The sequence below is a fragment of the Orbicella franksi genome, chromosome 13 (genome assembly GCF_964199315.1).
Source record: "Orbicella franksi chromosome 13, jaOrbFran1.1, whole genome shotgun sequence".
NCBI classification, from domain to species: Eukaryota; Metazoa; Cnidaria; class Anthozoa; order Scleractinia; family Merulinidae; genus Orbicella; species Orbicella franksi.
In genome coordinates, this window is record NC_138157.1 from 2,143,647 (window position 1) to 2,164,192 (window position 20,546).

The following is a 20,546-nucleotide window of genomic DNA, read 5'->3' on the forward strand; positions in this document are numbered from 1 at the left end:
CGTGAAGAAACGGATGCCATGTTAATCGTTTTCTCCGACCTAAATTTAGCGGGCGTATACCTCGATTTATGGGTTCGTGAAGCTTTGTAAATATATTCACATTTTCGAAACACGGCAAATTTTTACCGTTTTAAACAGGTCAGGTCATAATCTGCAGTTATTAAGCTTCCAGTAAATATACGGTTTATATGGGTTTTTGTTAAAGCCACGAACGCTAGAGCGGACCGCGCGCGGATGGTCAAATGGGTTATACTGATACCTTAAACAACTTTCACCTGTTCAGTTCATTCGTGAGTTTCCGATATTTGACAGACGCATTTGTCTAACTTAAATGCCTCAAAATAAATATGACGAGCACCTGTCCCGAGGGCTAAACCTAGTTGTAAATTCTCCCAAGTCCTTTCAGTTGTGCACCTTTGCCTTCCCCCTTTACTCTGCTGTAAGTTTGGAAAGTTTCCAGTTTCCCTATCCGCCAGTTGCGTTTCTCTTTAACTTGATTCCAGGACCCAATATATTCTTCATCGGAATTCTTCAGCTGTGCTCTTTATTGATAAATATTCGTCATTAGTGTGGGTAGAATAGACAGTCGGGCGGAATGTCCGTTAGGATTAATATTAAACTGAAAAAAAATTAATCTCCTGGCAATTTTTCTAAGCAAGAGGTTTTTTCCCAGCATCATGTCTGGCGAGGAAACTGTTTTCAATTTCTGGACCATAAAATAATTCCTTTCGCGTGGCTCTCTTTAAACTTTTTTGGAAGTTTTTCTTACGTTTTCTTTTCTTCATTGTGCAGGAAGTTTGTTCAGTTTGGTAATTGCCCACCTCTCCTCTACTCAAAAATATATGATTACACTTAATGCACCTATCTGTACTGGTCTAGTTGCGTTTCGGTTATTTTTTGCAACAGATGAGAGGGCAATTATTTCGTTTGGGTGGTCTGATCTAGTGTAAGATCTACATTTTATAATATTCGGAGTTCACTATTTGCACACAGAGTCGCGGTGGCCTCATGGTTAGTACGCTCGACTCCGGATCGAGCGGTCCAGGTTCGAGTCCTGGGCGGGGATATTGTGTTGTGTTCTTAGGCCAGACACTTTACTCTCACAGTGCCTCTAGCTCTCCACCCAGGTGTATAAATGGGTAACGGCGACCTACAATACTGGGTGTAACCCTGCGATGGATTAGCATCAGAAATACTCCTTGTCGCTTCGTGCTACAGAAACCGGGATAAGCTCCGGTCTGATGAGCCACTTGGTTCGTATCATGCAGACTTTACTTTTTATTGGCAAAAATAGCTTTGAAGCGTAAAAAATCTGCCCCAGAACGTAACACAACATAAAACAATGAAAAAAAACAAAAAAAAAAAACAAAAAAAAAAAAAACAGCCTCTAAACCTAAAGAAGGCTGGCCGAAATATTTCTTTTAAATATACCACGTTGTGTCAGCCTTGCAGCAGTCTCTGACTTCTCATCGTTTTACTTTTCAAGTTTGGCTGAGAGATCCAACGTTCAATCAAGCAGGATCTTCTTTATTTGGTTTCTAATGTGTATGCATTGCATCGGGGCTGTTCCTTTTCTTTCTAAAATACAAACATTGCCGAACAGAACAAGATTTTCACAGCATTCTATCACAGGTCACCCAAGCGTAATATAAGAGTTTGTATGGGGATTAGTAGATGACATAAAGTCGTTCAATGTATGGGTAATTCACCGAGTAAAGACTCTTGAACATTCAATGATGTCATTTTTCTCTCATCCTGAAGAGTTTAATTTAAACAAGATCGGAGCAAAAATTAGTGTGATTCATCTATCCTACGGTGTTATGATAAAAAAACTCTCATATTTCTGCCAAAGTTCTCCATACACTCTTATATTACTCTTGCGTGACCTGTGCTTTCGTTGACTGTTTCTTGACTATTTTCGGGACATTTTAGTATCAACGGGACGCAACGGGACGCCTCGGGACTCAAAGTGACGTCACATTCTCCTCTGCTCATGCGTGTTTGGCTTGAGTAAGATGGAAGTCTAAGTTGATCCGCGAGAGGGTTTGAAAGGAAATTTTGCCCATGGATTTCCTGAGCTGAGGCTAATCAAGCGCCATTGTGGCTCAAGAAATGCCTAATTCAGAAGAGGTGAGGAAAAGGAAAAAATCAATGTCACATTACTTACCGTCAATTTGTAGAACAAACGAAACCGAATTTATAAACCGACATGTCGTGTAATTTCTTGTTCGATCCTCGCCATATTCAGGGTATAACCTTCGGCGATTTTACTGCAGAAGAATGGGAAAAGTACTTCAGCAATTCAGTTGCTCAGGTTGGACATTTGCCGCCGGTCGAGGTATTTATAAGCTTGGTAGATTTCTTTATTTTTATTAAGTCTGAATTTGTTTTGAATCTGATCGTAACCTTACGTTTGGATGCAACTCAACTCAATTAAGATAAGCTTAAGCTTACATTGTACAGTATTTTAATTTTTTTTTCATTACTTTTCTGCAGTTTCTCTTCGACTTTGAGTCTTCAGATCACGAAGAACCGGGCAATAATTACAGAGGTACATGTCTTAGATTTGCCAAGTACTCACCCTGTAGTTACGGGTTAATAACTAATCTTCGGCGCATTTGTCCACACTTACATGTAGTTTATAAGAATTGTATGTGTTGTGTTACTGAGATTTAACACTGCGTGAATCGTGACCGTTTATGGGATTAGCGAAGACGTAGTTTGATGATTGTTTGGCTGCATAATATCAACAATATTCTGGATCATGGCTGTTAATCCGGAAAGAGTTTTGAAATTATAAGTTAGCACGCATAACATGACAAGTTAGGATCGACTTTTCTAAGTATTGTGGGTGGGGCTCACAAGGAATAAACACGAAATATTCTCCGATAATTTTTAAAAATTTTTATAGATATTGAACTTTTTCTTCTGTACAAACAGTGCAATATTTTTGGTTTGTCTTAAGTTAGCTGACTATGAGCCAGTGGTCTTAACTTGCAAAGTTAATGAAAGATATGATTTAATTATTTTTGTAAAATAAGATATATCAGCCAAAAGAATTTTGTCACTGACCAAATTTGAGGGATGAAGCTGCACTAAAACGTTTGCATTTATATTTTATCATCTTAGTTCTAAATACAGTTATTTGTAAATTTCTTGTGGAGTTTTTTAGGGTTTAACCGTTTTTGAAACTGAAGCGACAACATTTGTCAAGTCCTTCACAATTCATAAACATCTAAAAAATTGTGGCACTTAATTTCATTTTTCCTTTCAAGGTTATTATTATCTTCCATTAAAAATGTGATTCCCAGTAGTCTGGCAGAAAAAAACCTTGTAATGTAGATTTTGCCAAAATCCAACTGTTGGATGAAAATCTTCCAAAACAATTTTTATCTATAATTTTAGTTTTTTTTTTCTTTAAAAGAACTAACAACAAAGCAATGCAGCAGGTCTTCGCATTTTATGGTGAAAATCAGGGGTGGTAAGAAGTTCTAAAAATAAAGGTTGGCACACATGAGGGGACTAATCTCTGCAACTAGTCCTTGCAACAAGTTGCGGGGACAAGTCCCATCGTGTGAACTACATGTAGCCATTTTTGCCACAAAATGTAGTCCCAGGGACTAAAATTTGGTCCCTGCGACTAGTCCCACGAATTCAAACTGGTTTCGATTTTTGGGACAAGTCCCTATGACTTGTTTTTCAAAATGCTTTGTGTGGACTGTTCATGGGACAAGTCCCTGGGACCAGTCCCTTTGTATAAACTCTTCAGGGGACTAGTTGTAGGGACAAGCTGCAGGGACTAGTCTCCTTGTGTATGCGGACCTTAAGAGAGCCTTGTTTTTCTGGTTGACAGCTGATGACTCAAGGGTGCAGATCTCATCAAGTGACAGTTCTGCAGCAGCTAAGAATGTTGGAGTAGGTCTTGAAGATTCTGGTGTAGAGGTTGGACAAGAAAGTGAACAGGAAAATGCACCAGGCAAAGCAGTTGCAGTTGTTTCAGTTCATGAATTACTCAATAAAACACCAAAGCAAGACAGAGAATCAACAGAGTCTCCCAGACGCAGTACCACTGAACATATTGTATTTGGTGGAAAGAGCATTCAAGAACCTGAAAGAGAAAAAAAGAAAATCAAATCTGAAAGGTGAGATAAAGGACTCCAGTCTAAACAATACTGATCTTCAAGGCACCATACTTTTTATTAGGGATCATCAAACAGAAAGCCTTGCAAAAACCTTCAGGGCTCAATACATAACAAAAGGTGTTGGTTGGTAGAGGTTCAACTGTATAGACTTTCAATTGTTATATGATGTTGAAAATTCCACTGTAGAATTGTCTATAAGAATTTGTCTAAAAAAATTGTCTATAAGAATCAACTAGGTGAATATTAACTACAAAATGTTTCTTCCATGCTGTAGTCCCCCAACAACCACATCCCCCGATGTCGACAGTTTTCCACCCCTGTCATCAACAGTGAACAGCCATGTAGAAAGACTGGGAGATAAACCAGAGAATGAAAGATCACGCAAACGTCGAAAGCGGAGGAAACAAAGAAAGCGATCAGGCTCTGTTTCAAGCTCTTCCAGCGAATGCAGTGAGAAGGAAAGGACTTCTGTAAATTCAGCTGGCTCTGTCATTAAAGGCAAAACTACTCCATCATTACACACTACAGACAAAGTCATTGTAAGCAAAGTTGATAACGATGCTGGTAAGGTACACATGAATGTTGTTTGTTCCTCACCAAAGGAGCAAAAAGACAGCAACAATCATTCAGCAGACAAGAAAACAACCTCACAAAGAAAAAGCACAAGCCCCTGTGATAGAGAAACTGTTGGTGATAGAAAAAGTTCTTCGTCCACAGATGGGGCATTAAACAGTCCTGTTCAGAGTGACACAGATGTCAAAATTACAGTTACTGTGAACACTGCAGAACAACCCTTAAGTTCAGACAAGTCTAATAGATCACTAGAGCTTGAAAATGAAGGTCCACTAAATGTGGAAGAATGCAAACAAACAAGCAATACAGCTCATGAAGGAAGCAAAAAAAAAGAACTTCCAAAACCTTCATCATGGGCTGATCTGTTTAAAAACTCTGCCAAGGCATCACCTGGTATTGTTATTAAGGTAGCAAGTCCTGTTATAAGGACAGAAACTAATTCAACATCAGCTGGGAAGAAGGCAGAAGATCCTGTTCAAACAACAGTAGGGGTGGAGGAGGATAAGTATGCCAAGAAATTTGCAGGTACTGTCAACATTTTGTACATGTAAAAGCTTTTGATTTATGTGGCTATTTTATATCATAATTACCAAAAGGAAATTTGTATCCACTAATCTCCATCAAATTAAGTTCACAAATTTCACTGTCACATAGCCTACATGATGAAAAACTCAGTTTGATTACAGCTCTGATCATGTAAGATCACATTCGTTACAGTGTAGTTCAAAGCCTTTGTGGACCTCAAATGAGGTCCAGTCATGGTTTAATAATTTACCTAACTCAAGGGATATAGCTGGACAGTTTGTACATGGCATTTTATTGTGGGACAATGCATGGGATTATAGAAATTGTCCTTGTTACTCTTGCAGAAATCATTCAAAAACAAGAATTAAACTACAACCAGAAACCTTACATTCCAAGAGGGCTGATCAACAGAGGAAACTGGTGTTACATTAATGCTGTATCCTTTAGCTTAAGATTCAACTTCTCTCGGTAGGAAACGTTCTTTAGGGAGGTTCAAGTTGACCAACTGGTGAAGGCTGTCATTAAGTTTTGGATCACCTCTTGCCTTGATCATTAGACAGTGGAACCCTGTTAATCCAGTCACCAACAGGCCACAAAAATCTGGCCATACTAATGGGGTGCCTGAATTAAAGGTTTTTTTTAGTAACAAAATGACTGACTGAGCTTTTGTTCAGGGCAGAATAAAGTGGCTGTAGCCATAGAGTGGTTGTATTAGTTAACGGGGTGACCCTAAGGTGGGGTTCCACCGTACCAACAATAGGCAAGTTGTTCTCACCTGTAACATCATGGGACCATCAAACGTACTCAGCTGTACAGTTACTTCTCTTAATGAAAGTCCTGTGGTGTAGTTACAATTCCATCAACTTTTAAAAACCGCGGCATAATTGAATTAATAAATGATCTTTCCCACATGTAGTTTAACAGGCCTGCTGTAAATTTTTGTTTTAAATTGAATTATTGGTAGTGCTCATAGCATGTGAAGGTCACTTGTTACTCTTATTTATTAATGCAATTATGTTTTCAAATTAATACATTTGGATTTATATTGTTATGTTCAACTTGTGCTTGAGAATTAGTTATTGTATTAGCATACCATGAGCTGGAGTCAATCATAGTGCCTCAAATAAATATGTCAATTAATCAGGGAATCAGCAACTTGCTTTTTCATTACTGTTTACAAGACCCTGACTTTATACAGACCTTGCAAGCATTGGTGGGTTGTCCACCATTCTTCAACTTGTTAAGACAGCTACCTTACATTAAGGAAAGAGGTCCAACATCAACACCTATTCTGGACAGCCTGTAAGTTTAATACATGGGCTTATAAGTATTTCTGCTCAGATCAAGTTTGATGATGTTCCTCAGCTAAAGCATGCCACTTATGTATAATTTTTTCTTTTGTAGTGTAGTCTTTATGAATGAATTTAAAGAGCTCCAAGTTAAACCAGGTAGGCAAACTGTATCTCCAAGGGCATTGGGACTTTTTGAACTCTGAAGATCTGGTCTTGTAAATTAATAGTTGCAATTATCTTGATTTTTAGCAAGTAATTCCCCTGTACCTTCCAAGATTGATTTCACCACTGGAGAACCATTTGAACCTTCAAATGTTTACAAGATGCTGTTAATCATTCAGAGTTCACTTTCAACTAAGGTAAGTCATAACAATTTTTGAAACAATTTTTGAAACAATTTTTACATCACAGTGGTGCGTTCTTGTGCAGCCTAGCATAGGATCAATAATTCTTTTATTCTCTTTTTATCACAAATTTTCGCAACACAAAAGCACAGGCCCAGATTAAGAATTTTAGGAATGTAGCTGCTGTATGAGATTTTATTAGCATAATGTAGAGGCAGACTAAATTCACTATCTCATTGCTTAAACAGGAAATTGTAGTAGGGCCTCGGGGCGTACATGTTGAATGGATCAAACAATAGGACAGTTCATAAGTTGTGCAAAATTCAGTATTTAAAAAATATATATATTTGCCATCAGATTCCCATACAAACACTGTAATTTCTGAACGCTTTGCCTACCCAGCAAGATGGCATCTAGACTTGCTACAAGTTGACCTCATGGATTTCAGGGTAGAATATATTAGGCTGCAACGTGGGGTAGAATATGTTAGAAAGTCTAGATGGCATCAAAACGCGTGATTAGGCTTATTGAATTGTAAAAAGGTTTTATTGGTTTTTGTTGTTTTTGTGACTTCTTCTTTTCAGGGTCGCCAAGAAGATGCACAGGAGTTTCTGAGCTGTATTCTGAATGGAATGCATGAAGAGATGCTACAGCTCTCCCAGATGATTTCTGGGCCAGTCAAAGGTAAAAACTGGCTCATATCTCTCAGCGCTCTACTCTGGTTTTAGTCGCATGAACAACAGCTAAGGGCACAACACAGTGACCCCAGCCAGTGCCCATGACCTGAACCGCCTGATCTTGAGTCCAACTTACTAACCATTAAGCCACCATCATCTAACCTAACTCATTTAGGTGGATTCTTCCATGTAAATATAAGCACAGAGGCACCAGAATGTAGAATGTTCTTCTTTGAAGTATGGTATATATGTACTTTTAAACTAGTTGTAAGCAGATGTGGGTTTACAAGGCAAGGCAGTAGTTTCAAAGCTATCTGCTGCCATTACACACCTTACTTGCCCAGAATGCTAAGTAATAATTGTCATTGTTTTGTCCAGCTCAAGAGAAGGATGCTGACTTGGCACTCATGACTGATGACTTTACAGTTGATGACGAACTCACTCCTGAAGGACAGGAAGATGATGGAGACTGGGAACAAGTTGGACCCAGGAACAAATCAATGGTAACCAGAATGGTAAGGTGTTGAGTCGATTTAATCACCTTTTGGAGAATCTTGTAGCTGAACGTAAAGAAAGGTGCTGTCTGTGTGAGGCCACGAGCTCATACAAAAGGAGCTTATCCTGGTTTCTGTAGCATGAAGCGACTGGGAGTATTTCTTTTTCCCTTTGGATGGGACACTAGTCCTGCATTGCAGGGTGATCTCACAGCATTAAATTCGCAGGTACCCATCTCTATACACTTGGGTGGAGAAAGGCACTTTGAAAGGAAAGTGTCTTGCCCAAGAACACAGCACAGTATTCCCAGCTAGGGTTGAACCCAGACTCAATGTGGAGCTCACCACACTAACTGTTGATCCACTGCACCTTGACGCAGCTGACCGTAGCAGACTACTAATTTGGGATGGCCAATTAATTAAAGCCTGTCATGTTGATTGCAGGCATCATACCCACAGTCACTCATTTCAGACATATTTGGTGGATTTCTACGCTCCTCTGTCCATCAGACTGGTTTGAAAGATTCTGCTAATGTGGAACCATTCTTTGAACTTCAACTGGATGTGCAGGTGTGTAGCTAATGTAACTCCGCAAACCAAGAAATATCTAACTAAAAGCAAATTCATTCTAGTACAGTGTTTATTGAAACTAAACAAGAACCTGATTTTCAGCTGTGATTCAAAGAAAATGTGATTGATCAATAACTACAGTACCGGTCAAAGGGATTGCAGCACCTACACGTGCGTAAAATGCGTGTAGTCTGCGTGTTGTATTCGTGGACAGTGCGTGGACAATACGTGAAAATGAACGATTTATTCCATAAACGCAACAAAATTTATAACAATATTCATCTGCTTTTCGACCCGGACGTCCAGCTCACGTTTTCTTCGTTTACAACATGTCATATCGGACCTAGTCTCCACTCGGTAAATAGGCAACGCGCCTTACACAAAATGAACACAAAATTTCAGTTCGGAACATCCTCCCGCCCGATGCAGGGAGTGCATCACTACATGTAACTTGTCAACCAAGCTCAATAGAGTTCAACTAAAATGTTCAACAAGGTCTCATAAAGTTCAATTAAGTTCAGCAGCTAAGTCAGCATCAGAGCTTTCAAATAGGTGTAACCGCTGTACTGGACGACGGGTAAGACTTCCAGATGAGGTCCGCAGGGTAACGGACCGGACAAGACCGTCACGGCCTGTGTGGGTGTCTTCCACTCGTGCACATGACCACTGACCCCGAGCTACGCGATCCTCACTTACTAGGACCAAGTCACCTTTGCAGATTTCACGACCAATCTTGTACCATTTCTTGAGAGGTGTCAGGGATTTTAGGTACTCTGCATGCCAACGCTTCCAAAATCCATTTACAAGCTTCTGGTGATACTGAAAACGTTTGGTGAGGGCTCTTGAGGTCTGTTCTGAAACATGAGTGTCTTTAGTCGGACACGCTTGAAGATTCCTGCCAATCAAAATCTGTGCAGGGGTAATCACACTGTAGTCATCAGGGTCTGCGCCAAGGTAAGTAAGAGGACGACTGTTCAGCTGTGCTTCAATTTCAGCTAAAATAGTAGTTAACTGCTCGGCATCCAACATTGCTTTGGCAAATAGTTTCTTCAGTGGCGTCTTGACACTCTTTACAAGACGTTCATAAAAGCCACCCCACCATGGGGCTTTTTCCACAATGAACTTCCACTGAATCTTCTTTTCAGACAAAGCACTTTGGGTCTGGTCTGATTCCAATACTCTCCAACATCGCTGTAGCTCCTTGTTAGCAGCCTTAAAAGTTTTTGCATTATCTGACCAAATAATGCTGCACATTCCTCTTCTTGCAATCATCCGTCTAAGAGCAAGGAGAAATCGCTCAGTTGTCATATCACATACCAACTCCAAGTGTATTGCACGGGTAACTGCACATGTAAATAAACAGATATAGACTTTTTCACCACTGTCTTTCAAATACAAAGGACCAGCAAAGTCTAGACCCACGTTAGTGAACGGTGGTGCAGGCTTAATTCTGTCTTCAGGAAGTGGTGCCATCTGCTGACCAAAGGGTTTTGTTTGGTAATGGCGACAAATTAGACAGTTCCTTAGTGTCTGACGGACGGTCGATCGTCCCTTGATCACCCAAAATCTCTGTCGCAAAAGTGACAAAGTGTGTTCAACTCCAGCATGTAGTTCACGGCTGTGAATATCATCAATTAACAACTTAACAACAGGATGGTTAGAAGGCAGGATAATAGGATGTTTCTCCTCTTCTGGCAACAGTGACTTGTGAATTCTTCCTCCAACACGAAGAAAATGACTAGTCGGACACATAAACGGGTTTAAATTGGCAAGGTTGCTGTCCTTCACTGGACCATGCTGTTTACATGACGCAATTTCTTCAGGAAAACCTGCTTCTTGTACATGAGATATCAACCATTCTTCTGCATTTTGTATCTCTAAACCAGTTAAAGGGCTGTCAATTCTTTCCTCTTCTTTCACTCTTGAGTTGCTAACGAATCTTCTGATCCAAGCAACAGTTCTTAGCAAGCGACTATACTTGCTGAATCTTGTGAAGTCAATAAACGGCTCTTTGGGTTGCACAACACAACTGACACTAGCTTTACTCTTCCTCTCTGGGTTAACAATTTCACTGGAGGGTTTTGACCTTAAATCCTCGGGCCAATCTTTTTCGGACTCTTGCAACCAAGAGGGTCCTTTCCACCACAAATGACTCTCTCGTAACTGACTTGCAGATAAACCTCGGGTAGGTAGATCAGCTGGGTTCTGCGGTCCTGGACAATACCTCCAAACACTGGGATCCAGCAATGACTGAATTTCAATAACACGATTAGCAACAAATGGTTTCCACTGTGAGGCTGCTCCTCTAATCCAGTGTAACGTTGAAGAATTGTCTGTCCAACAAACAATGCGGCTAATGGGACAATCTATTGCACCTTTGACATAGGTGCAAAGTCTAGCAGTAATTACAGCAGCCATCAACTCTAAGCGCGATAGGGTAATCTTCCTTACAGGAGCCACTCGGGTCTTGGACATCACAAGACTGGTAGATACCCTTCCATCTTCACAAACAACTCTCAGATAAACTGCAGAGGCATAAGCAACTTCTGACGCATCACCAAATGCGTGTAGCTCTACTTTGGGGTTCTGACCTAATGGCAAATCAGTGTAACATCTAGAAATTTGAAGGTGTCCAAGTTCAGAAATCTCTTGAACCCACTGATTCCATTTCGATGAGACTTCCATGGGAATTTCCTCATCCCATCCAACACCCTTGGTCCACAAGCTTTGAAGAATTAATTTTGACCTCACTGAAAAGGGTGCGATTAGACCAATCGGATCAAATATCTTTGCTGCTAAAGACGCCACCTTTCTTTTAGTGTACACTGTCTTTGATCTCGACTTAACAATGTCCACATCAATTGTAAAGACAAGGTTGTCAGTAAGTGTATTCCACTTTAATCCTAATGCTTTTGTGATTGGATGTGCTTCTGCTAGATCACTTTCCAGGCTGACAAGACTAACTGCTGCTCTGTCCCTCTCTGGTATGGCCTCCATAAGCTCAGATGAATTGCTTGACCATTTTGTCAAATTAAAGGCAGCTTTCTGCATAAGCTCAGTAGCACTTCGCTGTAATTTCAGCGTTTCCTGCACATTGTCTCTCCCTGAAGCAAAGTCATCAACATAAGTGTTCCTCAAGATTTCATTTGATGCAACAGGGAATGTTTCTTTACACCTTTTCACATGCTCTTGAATAGTGCCAATGGCAAGAAACGGACTGGAAACAACTCCAAATGTGACCCTTGTCATTCTGTAAATCTTAGGCGTGGCCTTGGGGTCCAAATCTCTCCACAGATACCGGTGTGAATCTCTGTCTTCTTCTTTTAACCGAATCTGCAAGAACATCTTCTCTATGTCACCCATGATACCAACATAATTCTTTCGAAAACGCAGAAGAATTCCGACCAAATCTGGCTGTAATGCTGGGCCTGGCTCTAAGCAGCTGTTCAGAGAGACACCATTGCTATCTTTCGCTGATGCATCAAACACAACTCTTGTCTTGGTTGTCTGCTTGTCTTCCCTGATGATCGCATGATGAGGGAGATAGAACACCGGACGCCCATCTGTTGGTGTAATTTCATCACAAGGTACTTCTTCAGCAACACCGTTCTCAACATACTTGTTAATCGCTTCTCTGTACGATGCAGCTTTCACTGGCTCATGGAGCAGCTTCTTTTCTAGATTGTACAACCTACTTTCCGCTTGCCGGTAATTATCTTTCAATGAAATGCAATCTTCCGTCCATGGTAAGGATACTTCATAGCGACCATCATTGTATGTTAGTGTCTCTTTAAACTTCTTCAAGACCACATCTTCTGCATGAGTAGTAGAAATTGAACTTTCAGCAAGTCTGACACCAATGGACTCCAAATCCCAGAACTTTTGAAGTGTTTCATTCAATTGTTCTTCAACACTAATTTGAACATTCATAGACACAGTGCATTCTTGGCCATGACCGCCTGTTGGCCCACAGAAGACCCAACCCAAAGTTGTGCGAACTGCAACTGGCTCACGGGAACCCCCTCTTACAATGTCTCTTGTCACAAAGGAATAATAGAAATCCAAGCCAATAAGCACATCAATCTCTTGTTCCTCTCTAGGGAATTCTTCAGGAAATGCTATGTTTCGAAGGTGACACCATCTTGTTGGATGAATATCCACAGCTTCAGCTGGCCGGCATATTACTGGTGTAGTAAGTGCCTCAATACATTGAGGCTGTCCAGATTTGTCAATAGGTGCCACAGTAAACGCAGTTCTCTTCCGCAAAGTGCTCTTGGTGGCCTCTCCACCAAATCCAGAAACAGCAATTTTGACACTCTTCCCATCAAGACCAAGCTCATCAATTACACTCTGCCGAACAAACGACGTTTGAGAACCAGGATCAAAGAAACATCTCACAACTTTTGAACACCCATTTGATCCACACAAAATAGCTGGTATGGTCTGCAGGATCACTTTTCCACCTGAGCTCACTGCAACAGAATTTGCCACAACTGAGGACAGCAAAGCAGGACCTGACGACGAGGGTAGTAATTCCGGGGCTGATTCCACCTTGACTTCTTCCAAGGGAGGACGAGCTGAATCCTGATGCAGGAGACTGTGATGTCTACCTTGGCAATGCTTGCATGGAGGTCTCTGGCACACTTCGGCTCTATGACCAGGTTCAAGGCATCGGAAACACAGGCCTTTAGACGTTGCTTTTCTGAATCTTTCTTTCACAGGTAATGACAGAAAAGTGACACATGACTTCAAACCATGGTTTTTGTAGCAAATGACACACTTGCCCTCTTGCGTTGCCGCACATAATGCAGAGGTGGATAATTTTTGTGACCGGTTAAACTTGAAACGGTTTTCACGATTTCCAAGATTTTCCTTTGCCGGAGCTTTGGAATCAAGAGAAGGAGGCTGTGAAGACTCTTTAGCTCTTATCAATTGCTCCAAGAAAGTAAACAGTATTTTCACTTCCACACAGTCCTGTTTAGCTTTCTCCTCATTAAGCTCCAATTCCCATTTTTCCACAACTTTTTTTGGCAGCTTGTCAACTATTAGAGGCACAAGAACTGGAGCCAAAGTTTCAGAATTAAACTTTTCACCAAAGGACTCAACAGAGCGAACGTGACCTATCACTTCATCGTAGAATTTACGCATGGAGGTTGCATCATCAGAGCTCAAACGTGGCAAATGGATCAAGGATCTTACATGTGCATCAAGTATTAACCTTGCATGCCCGAATCTTTCCTTCAAGATTTCCAAAACTGGCTTGTAATTCGCTTGTACCACTGCAAAACCTTTCACCGCTTCAGCAGCCGAACCCTTTAGCGATCTCATCAAGTACTCTAATTTTTGGACATCTGCCAACGACGGATTGTCAACCACTGAAACTTTTATCGACTGATAATAGGGTTGCCAGCTCAAAACATTTCCGTCAAAGGTTGGTAGATTAATCTTGGGTAGCTTAACTTGTACTTGAGAGGACGACTGGGATACGGGTGGATTGCTTCCTAACAATTGTACTTCGGGAACTTGTTTACTTGCCAAATAACTTGTCATTTTGGCCATGCTTTCAATTACACGCGTTTCGTATTCATTATGGCTCTCACATTCCGCCTCGATCTCTTCATCCTCTAACATTGTGCACATCGTGGCTTGCACTTCCTGCAAGTCACTCCACTTACTTGCGACATTATCTTTCAACACTTGAACTCGTGCATAATTATCTTGTTGTGACAGGGCTTCGTCGATTAACTTCAACGTGTCTGTGACAGATTTTCTCAGGAATTTTCTCTTTTTCTTGATAGCTTCTAAATCTTTCGACATTTTGAAAGACCACAAATTTTACTAACCTCATATAATCGCAACAATTACAGGTCTGCACATTCACAGAAGTTCCTCTCGTTCAAAGTGCTGATGCAATACACATGTGGTTTGTTTGGCGCCAAATCGCCGATATGCGAAAACCAACTTCTTCGCAGTAATAAACGGATCCAACTCTCCTTTTGCTCGACCAATCGTCGAAACTGTTTCTCCAAATCCAATATCCGGCTCGAAGGACCATGAAAATGAACGATTTATTCCATAAACGCAACAAAATTTATAACAATATTCATCTGCTTTTCGACCCGGACGTCCAGCTCACGTTTTCTTCGTTTACAACATGTCATATCGGACCTAGTCTCCACTCGGTAAATAGGCAACGCGCCTTACACAAAATGAACACAAAATTTCAGTTCGGAACAATACGTGTATGCTAGAAATGCTAACGAGATAAATTTTACTGGAGTACTCAATGGTCTTTGTGCCATTTTTTTATTATTATAATTTGACTGGATACTTAACTCAGCAATTGACTCTTTGAATCGTGAAACGACCGAGCAAATAGACCCTTATAGCGGCCTTGGCTTTTCCAACAGAAACACGTGGTAGGTCTTTGAGTACAGTCCGTGCAAAGAATTATAGAAAACTGTTTTTTGAACATCCAAGGATTTCCGAAAGTATTATAATTTGCGTATGTCTCGTTGAACCTGAAAGCACCTCTTTAAGTGCCAAGCAACGTTTAGCTTGGACAAGCATGCACAGGGAAAAAAAAGGAAAGAAGATCACTAGAAACCATTGAAAATAACGAAAACTAGATGGTATCACTAAGCAACCTGGTGACCAAAAAAATGACTGCATGCTCACAAGAGCACATATAATTTGGTTTTTCCAACGTGCAGGGTGCAACGTACATACATCACATACATTACTTTATTTACCCTCTGATTTCAGAGTAGCTTATGCAGCTAATATCTCCGAGCATTTAACCATCAGATGAGAGATAGACCACCACACCGGGAACTACGTCCCCTACTCTTTTCGATCAGAAAAACAATTTCAGAACCTCGATTTATCGAACCTGTATATAACGAAGTCCTCGGTATAACGAACGACATTCTTCGTCCTAGTAATAGTAAAATATGCGGAAAAGAACCTCGATATAATAAAACCTCGTTATAGCGAACATATTTTGCCAGTCCCTTAACGCCCTTCGTTACATCGAGGTTTCACTGTACGAGCTTCCCAAAATTTCATCTCTTACAGTACTTCTGTAATTTGAACCTCCTCAAACATTTTCCCAATAAGTTTCACGTACTTGTCCAGCGGGCAAGAATCCTCTAACCTGCATTTTATTCACTAGACTGTCACGTCAGTGGAGGAAGCATTAAAGAATTTGGTTTTAAAGGAAGAATTACAAGGATACACTTGTACAAAGACTAAATTACAGGCGAGTATTGCCGAAAATTCTAGATAATGTAATCTGCAATTATTATTGTTGTAAAACCCTCATGATTTCGGTTGCACTCCCATGGTACTCATGAAACCCTTGTAAAAGCCGCGGATTGGAGGCTTGGTCACTTTGCCTTCTTTGCCCTCTTCGGCTCGTGCTGCAAGTTTTCTTCAAGTAACGTTGATTGCGTGACAAGCCAAGGAACGGACGTCACCAATATGGACTGGTTAATGTCCAAGTTTTTGTATCAAAATTTAAATAATTTAAGAACGCTAACAAGGTAGACACAATTGGACCAAGTACTGTTGTTGTTATGGTTTCATCCTAAATTCAAGCTAACTGTTATGTGACTATTATTGTGCTATTGTTTACAGGTTGACGTGTCACGTCGCGTGACCCTTGAAGGCCTTCCAAAGGTCCTTATTCTGCACTTGAAGAGATTTATTTACTCTAAGGCTGGAAGCCAAAAGCTTACCAAGGTCATCGATTACCCCTTAGAGCTCACTATTGGCAAAGGTAACTCGACAGCTGAACTCACAAAGCATAGATCATTTATCTTACTACAGTGTACTGTGACTGTTTGTTGACAACGTAACAACCGCAGACAGTGTCACGATTTTTTAATCATCGAATTGAAGTATTTTATTGCGCAATTCTGAAAAGCTTTATCACTGGAATTATTTGTGGAATGTTAATTGCAGACTGGTACATTTCTTAGTAAAACTTTTCATTGTTCAATTTGAAGTTCGGAACAAAATGAAAGTCACCACGAAATTATTTCAGGAAATTAATTGCCTTTTTTTCCTGACAGAACTGTTATCCTCAAATGTAAGAAACAAGTATTCTGCTGCGCAGAAAACCTACAAACTTTTCGCCGGTAAGTTTGCTTTTACAATCTAATGCGAGACCTAGTGAGATTCTTTTAACCAAGTAAAATTGTTGTCAAAATGTGAGCAGTGCTAAACGTTTTCCTCGCGTGCCAAAAAGGGAAACTTGTTATAATGACCCGTGGGATCAAGTATACTATACAGAAGTCTGTCCAGAGACCTTCTTTTATTTTGTCTTGAGTTCGTCGAGGTCGCAAGCAAAGTGTTAACCGCGGGGGATATGAACGAGTCAAAATGCAAGAGGGCGGGGCTGAGGAAAGATGTAACTCGCAGAAAACACTAGTGTAACTATGGGGTGTGTCGATTGAGACCCTTGTGGAGTTTCATATTGGTTGATACTTTGTTCACGAAAAAATTAAAAAAAGAAAACACTCACAGTTGCTACAAGGATCTCCGTTAAGCTCGGTTATCTCGATACCGGCTATCTCGAACTCAAATCATTTTTTTTCTTCCCAAGCTATTTCATGTTTTCCTTTGAGAGTTGTTTTGTTATGATATTCCTTTTTTGTCCTTCCCCTTTAGTGGTGTATCACCATGGAAAGAATGCCTGTGGCGGCCATTACACCAGCGATGTTTGTCATGCAACGCACGGATGGATCAGAGCGGACGATACACGACTCAAAGTCGTTCCCTTCAACTACGTTTTAAAACCCACACAGGGAAAAGATCCTTACATGCTGTTCTATCGAAGGATAGACCTTATGCCTTGAGTGAAAAAACCCATCACGCGCACGAGGGAGGGGTATTTGCGGTAATACCGTCAGGGGTACGGTAGTAGCAATAGTAGTGTACAGAGTACAAATATTCTCGTTGTAACCGTTATATGGATCGTCGAGCAGAAGTCCTCCCCGGTTGCGTGACTAGTTGTGTGACGAGCTATATAGTGGCTACGAAGGGGACGGTGCAAGGTGATGGCTGAGATTGAAGTAGAATTAGGATATTTTGGTAGGTAGTTATGACACAATTGGGGTTGAAACAAAAGTCAAAAAGAAAAAAAAAGTAATACAATTGGGGGTATTCTTCTACACGCTTGTTTACGACGGATAAGGAATATTTTCTACTAACATAATTTAGATAACATGATATTTCTCTCAGTGAATATTTTGTAGATTTCTTGATCTTTAATAGTATCTGTGTTTGAGGCCGACCATGTTTCCTTGACAGGAAACGAACACACAGACTTACGTGGAGAACTGAAAGCTTACAGCAAGCCAATAACAAATTGGCTTGTAAATATAGCATAAGCTAGCGGGCCGCATTGCACCCGTCAGTAGCAAACATTCCGAAAAGAGACGGCTGAATTTCACGCATGGTATGGGCTAGTTCAGTGATGAAAACTTGAGAAGATTCTAAATTCAGTCTAAGAGTACATGTAAATGCAAGTTTAATGATTGAGCCCAACTAATTGTGGAGGGATGGCCAAAGGCTCAAGGTCCGTTGTAAGAAATAACTCGGAAATATTTTGTCGATAGATTGGAACGACTGAATATTATATTTTTTTCTCCACACGAAGTCAAGTTTGGACATTCGGTCCTCAACAAGCCAACGCTTGACTGTCTATATGTAGCTTTGTAGATATTGTAATGGAAGGGTTTAGAATTGCAGTTACGGGTAGTAGGTAGTAGATAGTTGATTGGAAAAAACTGAGAGGTTCAGAAAAAAAAAGGGCGGGAAAAACTACGGACCAATGGGACCTGTCTATATTGGCAATCCCCAATTGGTTGAGAAAGCAGTGTCTTTTTTCTTATTGGTTAGAGCATTTAATTACTGAAACCAATGGAAAATCATCAAACAACCAGCTCAGAGAAATACTGTGTGTATTGCATCTACTCGAAGAAGCCACGCGGCGATTAAGCGCCGCGGTCGAATAACCGCCGCACATAGCAAGAATAGTAATAAGCGTCTCGAGCCCCAAGTTTCTGCCCTTATTCGAATTGGATCACGCTTCTTTGCAAGTACTTGACACCAAGATACAAAAGAATGGCATTGTTTTTGATAACTGTTCTATGCAGAAAAGGTTGCTAACGATTTTTGAACTAGTGCCACATAACGTCGCCAAGTTCAATATTCAGTGCGCCGCTTTTTCGAGTAAATAAGGTACGTAATTTTCAGCTTGAAATTTTAATCACCAAATTTTGGACTCTCGACTTTCTTTTTTTGCGCCAAATTTGTCTTCGGGTGTACTTGAATGGAAGTTACTAAACGGTGCACTTATAGTTCGTGTGAAGCCTGTCTGTTAGGTGGTAGGAATTCCAAGCACGAGGGCAAAAGTGGAATATGAAGTCCACTGATGATGATGATTGGTCACTAGAGATTGGTCACTAGAGACTTGATACAATGGGTGTTAATAAACGCGTCCCTGGTGACGGGCTTCAGCAAAACTCGGTGAGATTTTTACGTGGAGTAGCTTTGAAAGCAAGGCACGATATCGAGAAGCTTTCACCCAGATTACAGTGGTTGTACCTATGACGGCACTTGCGAAAATGGCACAGACACGCTCACATACTCGAGAAATAAGTTCAGTGATTTTGAGGACGCTTGGAGAAATGATTAAACCAGGCAATAGTCTGGACACTGTTTTTCGTTATAACAAAAACGGATGCCAGAAGTCAGACCTAGCGTTTGTACCGGCAAAGATTAACGAATCTGATACCAAGCTTGGTTGTGCACGGATAAGCAACGGATAATGAGGTTTATTACAACAGGTTTGGCTGTCGAAGAAGTCTTTTCGTAAAACGATCGGTTCGGAAAGGTTAAACAAAAACGCCGGGATGGTGAACCTACATTCATGCACTTGGTCACCAAGGTGAACCATTTTTGGTCTATAAATACAAGATCTCGTTCGTCAAAGGTAAAACTGTAACTTCCACGAGCGACCATGTCCGCCGAACACCAGCAGTGATGTAAAATTTCTTTACCTTCTTAGAACAAGCTCAAGCAGATAGGTCGTTAGAAATGAAGTACCCGATCAATTCATGTAAAAAGTAAAGAGTACATGAAAAACAGCAAGTAGAAGTTTCAGACTAAACTTGTCCCATCTCCGAACAGTGCAATTGGGGGTCGCTTTGCGGGAGTTCATTTTACCATAAATATTAACGTCACCATTTTATCCCGAGCATTCAGAAAATTAACTCATACAACGGTTTGTGACTAAAAACGTAAGCAAGGCAATGACCTAATCATACTTTGAGGCAAAGCGCGCGAAAACACGCAACGCGAGGAAAAACTCGCGGAAATTAAGGGTGCTCTCCATTATGCCAAACATTCCGGAAATTTCGGTCGGAAGTCAAATGGAAAGGTGTTTCTGTTCGGTGTGACCGAAATATTCGTGACCACCTCTGGAGGTGGTCCATTTTGACCGGTCAGACCGGTTAGACCGAAATTTGCCGTTCCCCTTGGTTGGCCCGGTTTGATCGCAAAATGTCGTTCCATTTTCTTTGGGTAGCCCACTGGTCGGTCTGGCGTAATGGAAGCACCCCAAGTCACGATTGGTCTCGGTTGCTCCTGATTGGTTTAAAACGATAAACCGCGCGTTTGCCAATTGGTTACGGTGCGTACCCAGTTTACCTGTCATGTACAAGAACACTTTTGTAAACGATTTACGACTTAATAAAGGATGCTTGAAAGAGACGATAGTCAATGACATGTTACTTTCCTGTGTCATAATTACTTGAGATGGCCTATGCCCGGCCGAAGCGCGGTGAAACGATCCCCCTCTCTAGGGAACGTTTGGATTGACTTTCAGCAGAACTTGTAGCCTCTTCCAGGCGTTCAGTTA

The 20,546-nt window shown here is 40.8% G+C and overlaps 1 protein-coding gene across 1 annotated transcript; it reads left to right on the plus strand.

The window, feature by feature from the left end:
• The first annotated feature begins 1,393 nt into the window (after positions 1-1,393).
• On the plus strand, positions 1,394-20,538 carry LOC145466322 (ubiquitin carboxyl-terminal hydrolase 10-like). The gene is made up of 16 exons (XM_081450023.1): positions 1,394-2,130; positions 2,249-2,338; positions 2,497-2,551; positions 3,854-4,142; positions 4,417-5,240; positions 5,585-5,676; positions 6,439-6,542; positions 6,645-6,688; positions 6,782-6,891; positions 7,461-7,560; positions 7,932-8,068; positions 8,492-8,617; positions 15,792-15,878; positions 16,256-16,397; positions 16,693-16,758; positions 17,291-20,538. Exons 1-16 carry the CDS (start codon positions 2,113-2,115, stop codon positions 17,476-17,478), a joined length of 2,472 nt encoding a protein of 823 aa, XP_081306149.1. The 5' UTR covers positions 1,394-2,112; the 3' UTR covers positions 17,479-20,538.
• Positions 20,539-20,546: the final 8 nt, after the last annotated feature.

Bases quoted from the DNA above. Each gene is read 5' to 3' on its own strand.
- LOC145466322 (XM_081450023.1), top strand. The intron at 5,241-5,584 runs GTACTGTCAACA...TTACTCTTGCAG, and splicing joins GTATGCCAAGAAATTTGCAG to AAATCATTCAAAAACAAGAA. The intron at 8,618-15,791 runs GTGTGTAGCTAA...TTTATTCACTAG, and splicing joins AACTTCAACTGGATGTGCAG to ACTGTCACGTCAGTGGAGGA.